The sequence below is a fragment of the Rhincodon typus genome, chromosome 2 (assembly GCF_021869965.1).
Source record: "Rhincodon typus isolate 14 chromosome 2, sRhiTyp1.1, whole genome shotgun sequence".
In the NCBI taxonomy this organism is placed as follows: domain Eukaryota; kingdom Metazoa; phylum Chordata; class Chondrichthyes; order Orectolobiformes; family Rhincodontidae; genus Rhincodon; species Rhincodon typus.
The window spans coordinates 71,908,677-71,920,736 of NC_063333.1; the positions used below are offsets into that span (position 1 = coordinate 71,908,677).

General features: G+C 43.2%; 1 protein-coding gene across 1 annotated transcript; it reads left to right on the forward strand.

Annotated features, from left to right (window-relative positions):
* Positions 1-617: 617 nt before the first annotated feature.
* dlx5a (distal-less homeobox 5a) lies at positions 618-4,082 on the forward strand. The gene is made up of 3 exons (XM_020515620.2): positions 618-1,110; positions 1,834-2,018; positions 3,497-4,082. The coding sequence occupies exons 1-3, from the start codon at positions 780-782 to the stop codon at positions 3,809-3,811; spliced, it is 831 nt and encodes a 276-aa protein (XP_020371209.1). The 5' UTR covers positions 618-779; the 3' UTR covers positions 3,812-4,082.
* Positions 4,083-12,060: the final 7,978 nt, after the last annotated feature.

Below are 12,060 nucleotides of genomic sequence, written 5' to 3' on the forward strand. Positions count from 1 at the left end.
ATCCACGGCATGTCGTTTTTACCAAATTGTTAGATTAGTCTGAACTTTTTCGTTCTTACCATATAAATTGTAACTGTATGGAAACCAGTTGCAAATTATTAATTTAAGATATCAACAAGGAAACTCTCCGGGCTGCTTCGGCACTAAAACCTCATTCATATTCTCTCCCGAAGCAAGACATCGTCATTAAAATAAAATTATTGTCCTGGTTTCAATCGGTGGCCGGGTACTAAAACAAAAGGACGTTCAAGAGTCTGTGATCGTCAGTTATTTAACATGTTCCCTGACAAGCAATGTGGTGTATTTAAGTCCTGGTGAGAAGGAGGAGAATGAAAGCCGCTGAAAGCTGGTGTTATTTTGATGCTGTTTATCAACTGTTACAATGCCGCCGTGCTTTTCTGTTTGAGTCATTTGTTGTTTCGTGTTTTAAGCATTTTGTTTAGGCATCTATGAAACGAGTTGAGCGAGTTAGGGTGTTACTGAAGGCTGACTGCTCCATCCAATGGAACAGATCCACCCAGTGCGTAATAGCGCATTTAGGGACTTAACCAAGAGTTTGCTGAGCTACAACCACAGTCTGCCGCCGCCTGCAGCACACACAGCTATGTCTATATAGACTCCTGCAGACACACACACACATAGTCATGTCCATATAGACTCCTGCAGCACACATACAAACATGTCCACATAGACTTTTGCAGCACAACAGACGCACACACACACACACACACACACATCGACCGACCGACCGCCATCATTTCCTCCAGCAACCCCGGGCTATGACTGGAGTATTCGATCGCAAGGTTGCCAACATCCGGACAGAGCTGCAGTCCAATTTCCAGCACAGCATGCACCATCCGTCGCAGGAATCGCCGACTCTCCCCGAGTCCACGGCCACCGACACGGGTTACTACAGCTCGGCCGGCTCTCACCACGGCTACTGTTCACCTTCGGCTTACGGCAAAGTGTTGAACCCCTACCAGTACCAGTACCACGGAGTGAACGCGTCGGCTGCCAATTACTCCGCCAAGTCTTACCACGAATACAGTTACCCCGGGCATTACCAATACGGGCCGTACAGCAGAGCTCAGGCAACATGCAGCCAGCCTGGTAAGGAGACATTTCCCACAACTTGCCAGAAAATCCTCAACTGTCTGTTGGGGCAGCCACAGAAATGCTCTCCCCTTCACCCCACCCCCAGAGCAAAGAATTTTTAGGTGAAGTTTGCGATCTCAGCGCGGCCAGAATTCATTGAAGCAGTTCTGTAATTATTTTTAATCCTCTTAAGATGTTTTGTGCAAGAATTAGGAGCAAGTATTTCAAGCGGAGGCCTGTCGGGGAGAAGGAGAGGAATGTGGACCATTTACTGTACAGTTGGGAATGAGCGGCACTTTTGCCTGTCCCGCTCCCCCTGCACTGCAGCGAATGCATAGCCACCGCCCCCACCCCCCACCCCCTCCACCCCCAACCCCTGTATGCAAACCTCTCCCTGTCTGCGGGACATTGTCGCCGTCACCGTCTGGATCAAACACGGGTGAAAAACATTGGCAAGGAGTGGCCGGCTCTTGCACATTCAGAGAGCCAGGGGGGGTTAGGTCTCCCACTTGGAATTTCAGTCCCCGGAGATTCTCTGTCCTTCGCCTCGGCCTGAGCCCAGTGGGTCCCCCTGTCCTCTGGGACCTGGGGGAAAGAGGGAGAGGGGGGATTTTCCTCCTGTATTCTGACAGTTCAGGTCGATTCTGACGGTGAGCCCGTTTCCGTTCACGTTTTGAAAACTAAAGTGTGGCTTTTTTTCTCTCTTTCCTCCACCCCCTCCCCGACAACCATTTTCAGAGAAAGAACTTGTTGAGCCCGAAGTGCGGATGATAAACGGCAAACCGAAAAAGGTTCGGAAACCGCGGACCATCTACTCGAGTTTCCAGCTCGCAGCTTTACAGAGACGCTTCCAAAAGACCCAGTACCTGGCGCTGCCAGAGAGAGCCGAACTAGCCGCGTCGCTGGGACTCACCCAGACCCAGGTAAGAGCAGCCAGGCCGGCAGCAAGCTGCCCTGAAACGGGCGCCCGAGAGCCGCACTCCGGCAATGGGGAGCCCCGCCGAGTCTCAGGGGGACACCCCCTTCTCCCACCGACACCCCACCCCACTCCAACACACACACCCACACGCACACACAGACACACACACACACAGACACCCACAAACACCAACACCCCCCACACACACCACGCCCCTCACACACACCCAAACACACACGCCACCACCTCTCACACCCCTGCGCACATACACACCAACCCCCCCCCTACTCACACACACCTACAGCCACACACACACCACCCCACACACACTCACCACCATAACCTCCCCCCTCCACCGCCACCCAGCATCACTCCCCTCCGCCCCATCCAACACACACACACCGGCCCCTTGATACATAGGTACAATTCGAGCGGCCAACACTGGTATCAGTGACAACACTGACACATGAAATTAATCTTGTCGGATCTCACTAACCGTCGGGGAGATAAATTCACAGGCGATCATCGATCTGGGATTGGCTTCGCTACCCACGCCACCTCAAATTTCTCACTCACTTAGGCGCAAATCTCTCTGTATAGTTACCTTGATGTATATTAATAGCGTCAGTACTTTGTTCTCATCTGACCCCCTGCAGCCTAACCCTTCTCTTAAATACACTACCCGTTTCCATTGATGGGATTGACATTCCGTCCTGTACTCGCAGCAATGGAAAACTGCTTATGTTCTGTTTTTATTAAATAGCGCTTTATTTTCCATTAATTGCATGGATAATGTAAGCCTTGGACGAATGTGCCTTGATTATCATCTTACGCATTTAAGTGCAATATTTACAAAAGAAGTTAACTTTTGCCGCACACAAGTTAAATTTTTACAAGGTTTTGAAACGGTGTTTCCCTCTTAAACAAAGAATATCGCTTTGTGTAACTTTTCAGAGAGTTTTAGGGGTTTGAAATAGCGAGCAAATATTTGGAAGCTGCCATACATTTTTATTTGGGAACTCTACCATCTATCCTTTCTGCTACTGATCTGTATTTTGGACTATTATTGTTTAAATATGTTTTTTAATATAAAGTTGCCACCATTTTAGCCGGAGCTCACAGAGCTCGTTGGTTTATTTGGACCAAGAACAAATCGCTGTCAGTTCTGGTGTAGAATGGACCGGGAGGTTTTGCAGTGCATTTGCAATTGAAACATACGTGTAACCTGAAGTGTGGAAGAGAAGGTGAGAACGAAATGGTGATGGTTGTCACTACACTTGGAAACATCCACCAGTCATTTTGTGTAAAAATCCTGAATTGGCAATTTATTCGGTGAATCGACTAATAAAATGGTCAGAGCGTTTTGGAGATGGCTATTTATTCAACACACGACCAGGGTTACAGGCCCATTCCTTTGTTTTGTGTTATTTAGCGCTATCATGTAGTTAATTTCGGAATTAATGATTACCATTCGTTTTTCAGGTTAAAATATGGTTCCAGAACCGAAGGTCAAAGATTAAGAAAATCATAAAGAATGGGGAGATCCCTCCTGAGCACAGCCCCAGTTCCAGTGACCCTATGGCCTGCAATTCTCCTCAGTCCCCTGCCGTTTGGGACACTCACAGTTCCTCAAGGGTTGTCCACACTCATCAAACCCCCAGCCACAACCCACCCACCACAAGCTACCTGGAGAATGCCAGCTCCTGGTATTCCAATCCCACTTCTATCAATTCCCATCTGCAGTCGACAAGCTCATTACATCACCCACTGGCTTTGGGATCCGGGACTATTTATTAATCTGAAATACATTCCAAAGTGGATTGAGTAGGACCAATAAACAGTGAAAATATGCAATGAAATGCACGTTTTGTTCAGTTGGAATCAAGGGAAGCCAAATTATCTGACTCTGTACGCTCGGTGCATGTAACTTTCCATATTTCAAAGAGGAAAATGGACTACTTTTCCAACAGACGTCAGGACCGACTTGGACACTGTCAAAGGTGCCTCTCTTTTATCGGCTATGACCGCAAACCTGGCGGGACTTTTCAGTAACATGTATCACTGTACATAGGTGTAGATAGTTGAATTGAACTGTATATTCTGTTTAAATAAACTTATTGACACTTCGGAAAAAAATTGGGGATTTTATTTGCTATAAATTGTACAGTACATATGTTGGGCAACAAAGTGAAAATTGAAATCTGTAATAGTCATATGCCTAAGTATAAACTTTGGTGTTCAGTGGTCATTTCTACGGCAGCTCGAGCGATGGAAAAGGGCAATTACTGCGTCCCCGTGCTTGGCTTCATTCCCTATTTTTGTTTGGGAGTTTTCTTTTGTCTGGCTTCTTTCCACCGCTGTCGTATTATTTGAGTACAGGAGAAGTCTTCGACCAATGTTATGAAGTTGTAATTATTTGATTTGCCTGAGTACCATTCTTTTCATTTTGATGACTGTAACAGTAATCTCTCACTATATATACTATCAAAGTGCTCAGTCAGAGTTTGAACAAAAGTGCGGACCATATAAATTGGAACACACTAAGTCAAGACAGTCAAATGGATGAATTAGACTGCAGGTTTTTGTGTATGACTTTAGTTCGTAAATTAACAACAGGGAACGAAAACAGTGACTCTGAGGCGCGCTGCTTAGATGTAGTTTCAGCTGATATTTTTTAAGAGTTTTGATTCATTATTCATTTACTTAACCCAGACTTTAAACAAGTGACGGTAATTGTCAAATCCAGTTTGGATTTAACACTTGTGCCGGGAACTCCTACAGGTCTGTTGAGCTGTGTAGGGGATAAAAAGCAGATAGAACAAATGAAGCCCGCAGGTAAGCATGCGCTCCAATTTGAATAAGAAAACGCACTTAAAATTAAAACGGGCTCCTTGTATAACTTAGACTATTGAATACAGCCTTATCTGTTTAAAATTAAGGTTTTTTGCTCACTCTGAAAGTATAGTTTACCAAAACAGTGTATCGATTTGGGAAGAGATACAGATGGAAGGGTGGCCAGAGACGTTCCAATCCTTTTCGTGGGAATATTCACTTCGTTTCTAAATCACTTTCAATGTCGCCAAAATTAGATAAATATTTCAATTGCATTCGTTTTAAAGTAGACAGCTTTAAGCATAAAATTCAGCGCAGTTGCTGTTTTCCGTCTTAATGCAATCACAAATACTTCACCGTCTTCATTCCTACCGTGGTTTCATATCGTTCACAGTTGGACCCTAAGCAACGTGCCGTATGTTGGCAGAAATTAATAACTAGATCTCTGGAACCACTTTCATTGATAAACAGATCTCAATCCTTCACGATATTGGTTGTATTCCTATAACAGATATAGTCAAATCATACTGAAATACTCTTAAATTGAAAATGCCAGGGTTCTTATTTTTATTAAAATTGAATTTGAATTTTTGTTAAATGTATTTGCAATCTTAGGTTATGCAGACATCAACTTACATTAATGAAAGGTCTGAATCTTGCGACTAATTCTGAGGAATGTTGCGTTTCAACTTAAATGACAATCAACACGCAGATTATTGAATTGTTTCAGCAACAACGAGGGCAAGTAGATGTAGTGGAAACGTGTAATGTCGATGGCCGCTGGCTTTCTTTGCTTACCAGACCTGCATGCAGACTACAGCTGTGAGCGGAAGCAGAGTGAAATAGTCAGATTGTACACGTTTCTTGAGCACGGAAAGCGGCGAAGAGTTAGACAGGCCGTTCTCGTGCCTCACTGTCTGCAATCATTCTCCACTGCTCAGGACCTTTTGCGATATTTGGCGGATGTCAATGTACATTGTAAATAGCGCAGCCTTAATGGAATGTCAAGTGAGTCGACATGAAATGTAATCCCAGGGATATAGAGTGTAACAGGACACTGACCCATGAAGGGACATGGCAGAATGGATGCTGTTTAACGTGATGTTTGCGTTTATTAGCAAGCTTATCGTTTGAATTGTATAATTAAATGGTGGAATTAAATAATGAAATGCAAGTAGCAAAAGGCGCAGAGAGTTGAAATTTAAACAGAACCTGACTTTACACTATTTATTTTCATTGCAGTCATGGAAAGTTGGCGCAATCGTTCGACTAGTTAGGATCTGACTGAATTTAGCTGCCGACGTGTATTTTCCGATTAAGTTATGGAGGTCTCCGAAAACTTAATGACCACGGTGATAAGCAGAGAGTATAAATTCAGTTTATATGAACGCGGCAAAGGGGAAAAAATGTGCAAAACCGTTCTTCTTGCCCGAGGGCACTTGGGGATGGGCTCTTGGCTGCAGGATGTGTTTGGGAGTTGGGTTGTGTTCGTGTTTCTGGTAGCTGAGCTCTCTTGCAGTCTGGCTCGCAGACTTCCCGCAGACTTGCTTTCTCTTTGTGTTGCCCACAATTAGCAGCTTTGAATGGCAGACAGGAGCCGAGAGGGCGGCAGTTGAGATCATAGACAACCGCATTCCTGTGGGTGCAGAGCGGCTCCAGAGCTGTGCGATTCCCGGCCACGGCCCAGCTCAACTAACACACATTCTGCAGAAAAGAAACTCCAAACACAATAAATGTGTCTATATTCCCGCGCACAAAAAGAACACGTACTTGGATACATTTACACGCAGGCGAACATGTATATAGGCGCAGCTACAGCGCGGCACACATTTATGCGAACTTACACGCATGCAAACATATCTAAGCCTTTAATGAAATGCAGACACACACTGGTGCAGACGGATTTATGCCAATCCGCGCACATGGCACCTGTATACGGAAGAGAGATCGGTAGAAGAAAGCATGTCGTTTACAGCTATTCAAGAACTTGAAAAACATTTAGTCCGCTTTAAACTGCGCAATATACAAAGAAACGTATTATTTACTCCCGTTTCTCTAATTATTTATTTAAATTTTAAATAGGTAAACTGATTAAAAATAACCTTAGCCACTTAGAATTATCATTAGTGTGTTTGCATTAATTTTAATTAGAGTGAAGACAATCTGGTATAGTTTCAGCGATTTTTCACTTTTCATAAATGCTGATTTATGAAAAAAAACACGATTTAAAATCCAATTGAAATGAATGTTTAAAAGGGCAAAATATCCAGGCAACATACCGCAGAGAAGTGATGTAGAGACAACATTGAAGTCTTTGGTTCGAGGTTATTCTACGCTGGTTTTTGTGGCCTTCTGAAATTACTGGGATTTGGGATTGAATTAGCTCATGTTTTGCTGATATAGTGTTGCCGAGGGAAAACGAGTAAAATACAATTTGTTGACGTTATTCTATCTGTCTAGTAATCGAAGCATTAAAAGCTGTCACATCAGGAGCCAGTTTAATTGTTAAGATGCCTGCCTGACGACCCGCCTGCTTAGTTGTAATTTGATACAGCAGGCAACAGCAGCGTTTCAAGCCTATTGACTGCAAGATTTAAACGTTGAAGAATTACAGCGTTTTGAACATCCTACAGTAGGAAACAGAGTTCGGACTAATTATTTTCGCTGTGCATGATGCAACCGCAATCCGTTTTAAACCAAGTTTTAGCATCTCGAATGTTTGGAGTGTATAAGGCGGCGATGGCGGGGTGGGGGGGGAGGGGAGACATGCTTTGACATGGCCTATGTGCCTTTTCCAACGGAATAAAGAGAATAACTGTCTAAAATCTGTTGCATTACTGAAGTATGTGGAGGCCAGCAAATTGCATTCTGATGGCGTAAGCCTAATGCATTAGCCGGGGAGATTTTTTCAATCAAGCTTCTCTTTAAAACTTTATAATTAAATTGCCTCCTGACTTAAATAACGGTTAACGTGGATATTAATATCTGGGGCTAATAAAATAGCGGTGTGCACATTCAGGTGGTTTGTAAAAGCTAGCAACCGCAGCAAAGGACTGAACATGGAGGAGGAGTTGATTGACTTTATTCAAACAAGGTGAACCGAACTATCGCACCGTTTAGGGGAAAGGAAAGTTGTTGGTCATGTATTAAGACAACTTCCTTTGACTCGAGTTTTTTTTGTTTCCTCAGTTTTTTCCTATTTTGTTCTCAATTCGCCCGATTGCCCTCTTGATCCTTTGTTTACGTTCATGAATATTTAAGTTCCTGGTGACAAAATAACATCGTGTACACTGTTGTTTTATTGTGCATTTAAAGACAAGCCTTCACTAGGTAACTGAAGTACCTCTGAAAGTGAGACAAAGGGGCCTTCGTGTTTCAGAAGTGCCTTCGGCAAACTCTGAAGCATTTACAGTAGAAGTTGGCTTTCTCTCTCAGCAGCATTCTGCCTAAACTGTTTTTTTTAATCTCCAATTTTTACTATATCGTCGTATTTGTGAAGAAGTGGGTACTCTTGGGAGGCCCGCGACTGAAGATAAAACTCCACGCAGATCTCCACCTTCAGAAAAGCTCTGACTCTAGGTAAACTCGAATGCCCCCAATGCATTAGACATAGGCTAATTGCTGAGAATAGTTGGTACTTATATTTTGACAACCGACGCTCCATCTTTCTACAAGATACATGAAAGACGCTGCATCCAAACGTCAGTTTTACGATCTGTTGGGGGCGGGGTGGGGGGGGGGTGGAAATCAGCGACATCAGCTTGAGAAATCTGTCGCCATGGAGAGGAATCTGAAACAAGCTACTTCTGCACTGTAGTGCTTTAAATTGTGCATTGTACGAAATTCAGTTCGTAATCTTACTTTACATGTTCAATGGATCCGGATTTAAATATCTTTATTACAAATGTCACTGTACATTGGAGATGTATATACAACCTGAAGTGAACAGTAGCAACACCAGTGACGCATTTTCTTAAAGTCTGCCAAATTTTAGTTTAAACAAATGTAGTTGTCAGAAGACTGGCCATGATTAGGTTATTTACTCTCTTCCTGGCTCTATCCAGCAAAATTAACTTATTTTCTCTTGTTACTCTGCTGTTTCTATGCGCCCTTTGACTCACAGGTGTTTCTTTCTGCTTTTTTGTTGCGATTTCACCCGCTGAGAACCTTCAGAGTTAACATTGTGAGTTTTCCACTCAGCAGCCATCTGCTCTGCACAAATAATGGCGAAATTAGTCTAACTGGACAGTTGCAGAGATGTAATAACTCGCTGTAATTATCCCCCAGTCTGGATTAAGATGTTATTATTATAATCTGGACATTTACAATTGCCATAATTTACAAAGATGCGCTGGTTCTTGATTACAGCAGTTTTATCAACCTAGCCGTCACCAAACACTGACAGTAATAACAGCTAATTTTGCTGGCAGTATAAGAGGTGGCGGGGTGTGCAAACAATTTCACACCTGGATATGCTCACCCAACCGGAGGAGCTCACGCTTCTGCCCGGTTATACAATAAAACGGTTTCACCAGTCACCGTTGGTAGTGTTTTCTATTAGACGGGCGTGTACTTGGAAAGATCATGCCAGGTATGTTTGAAACTCGCTCTGTGTATAGATAGTTATATATTTATATATTATGAATAATTTTTTCTGGACGTAGACATTTTAAGACCCGTCTCCTATTGGATAGTGAGAGTTTCTACACGACTACAAGGGAATTTGTCGATCAAGGTTGGGAAAGGACGGTATGCTGGACGATTTTTGATCACATTTTTCCTTTGGACCATCAGAATGACACTGATCACTTTGATGAGCGGGTGGGGTAGGATGATTTTGAAAAAGAGAGCTCAGTACATTTAGTTTCTGTTATGCCTAACCTGATATGTTCTGTTTTTGCCTGCTGTGCTTTAATGAACATATTGCAGGCAACCTTAGCAAGAGAATTGTAGTGCCTCAGAGTGGCAACCCTTTACGGATCAGTCGTCTGTCTGACTATATATCAGTCGTGTCTTTCTGTCCACCTTGTGTGGCAGATATATTTATAAATCAAATATGTTTAAGAACAAGACACACCGTTTTGATAACTCAATACTGAGATATTCGGACAACATGACAGTAACTCGTGCGGTAATTCCTATGCGTCTAGAGAGCATTCACTACAATTCGGGCTAGTCATTTTGTAAACCATGATATTGTAAAGAAAACTCTATTTAAGTGATACATTATGTGTTGTGAAATTATACATTGGATGCTGTTACCATATATAGTGCTGTAAATTATGACCAAGATGATAGCAGTTCCAACGCGAATTCTCCTTAAGCTTTTCCAGATGTTATCAACATTTGATGCTGTTAAGTTTCCGTTCATAGTGACAGGCCAACCACATTTCATGGTAAAATAAAATGTTTATGATTATAACAACATTTTATTTTCAAGAGCCAGAGTTGCTAAAGGTTAAACCAAAGGTTGCAGTTGAACTTACGGGCTCCAGGTCTGGACTTAGCTCGTAGGCCAAGCTGACTTAAGCTGCATTCGGTATATTCGCTAACAGTGGTCGTTGTAAGTTATTTTCATGAAAATGTGTGCATGCGTGTGTGAAAATGTTGAATGTTTACCTTCAAAGGCTATAAACTATTATCTCTGCATCTAGACGACGTTAGGCGCAGTTGCACACTGTACCGTCAGCTTTTCCCATATCAGTGGAAGGTCAGGCGGAAGTGCAGTCCCGAAAGAAATATTGACAACAGGAGAGCACAAGATGGAGGTGGGGATGTAAGCACACGAGGAATAGGCTCATTCCATAAATCCTTCAAACATCAGCAAAAACAGGCAGCTTCCCCCGCCCCCAACCCCGGCAGCCAGCATCAGGCTCAGTCTCAGCAGGAGGGCAGGAGCAATTATCACGGAGGATAAAGCGGCTCCCTATTTTGTGATGAAAATGTTGCTATTTGAATTCACACTTTGTCCCAGAGTTGCTACTAACAATGGACACACCGATTCACAGCGCCTGTGTGTATTTATACTGTAACTTTCGTGGAGTAATTCTGCACTCTGAAACACGACAAGCACGAAATCTTCGTATTAGATATGCATTAGGAAGGAGAGGCCCCCCACATTGCACACTCAACACAAGATTAAGAATTTTTCTACCTGCCGTATTTTAATTGTGGCGCGAGTGCGTTCGCCATGGAAGTCACGAGCTGGAAAGGAATAGACAAAAGATGCATATTGTTTTCATCGTTGAGCTGGAGGAACTGAAACATCTGCCATGAACAGAAATATCCCACATGGTTTATCGCAAAACATACATATGCCACGCTGAAAGTGGCACATGCCGCCACACATGCCGCCAACATGGGTTTGAAAGGCAGGGACATGATCTTGCAACATGTTATATTAGCATGCAAATTCATGTTATGCTTAACATACGTCATTTAAAATCCCACTTCTCAATACAATACCGTTTGCTTTACCTACATGTTACTGCACATCTTACCAGCCACTTGAAAGCTGTTGTGATTTTATAAGGGGAAAAGACAAAGGCATTGTGATCTATTATTGTATTCACGAATAATGAATTTTATCGACTGTAGTGGAGAACACTGTAAACAGCAATTTTTCCGTTTTCACTACGTGCATTTGTTTTACCACCAGTTCGACGTGCTAACGGTCTTATTTTGCGACAACAGTTTCTACACTAACATTATAAGGAAGGATCTCCAAGCACACCAAGAGAATTTAGAAAAAATATGATCCACGCTGCATTTCTGCTCATAAAGTTAATGGGTTCATTGTCATACAGTCATATAGCACGGAAATAGACCTTTCGGTCCAACTCGTTCGCGCCAACCAGACATCCCAATCTGCATTAGTCCCGTTTGCTAATATTTGGCTCATATCCCTCTAAACCCTTTTTATTCATATACCCATTCAGATGCCTTTTAAATGTTGTAATTGTACCGCCTCCACCACTTCCTCTGGCAGTTCGTTCCATACACGTACCAACCTCTTTGCTTCCCACTTACTGTTGCCTCGCAGAATGACAGAAGTGTTACGGCGCAGAAGGCGGCCATTCAGCCTATCTTGCCAGCACTAGCTCTTCAAACAGGCAGCATTACCTAGTGACAACAAGGTGCAGGGCTGGATGAACACAGCAGGCCAAGCAGCCTCTGCTCCTATGATGCTGCTTGGCCTGCTGTGTTCATCCAGC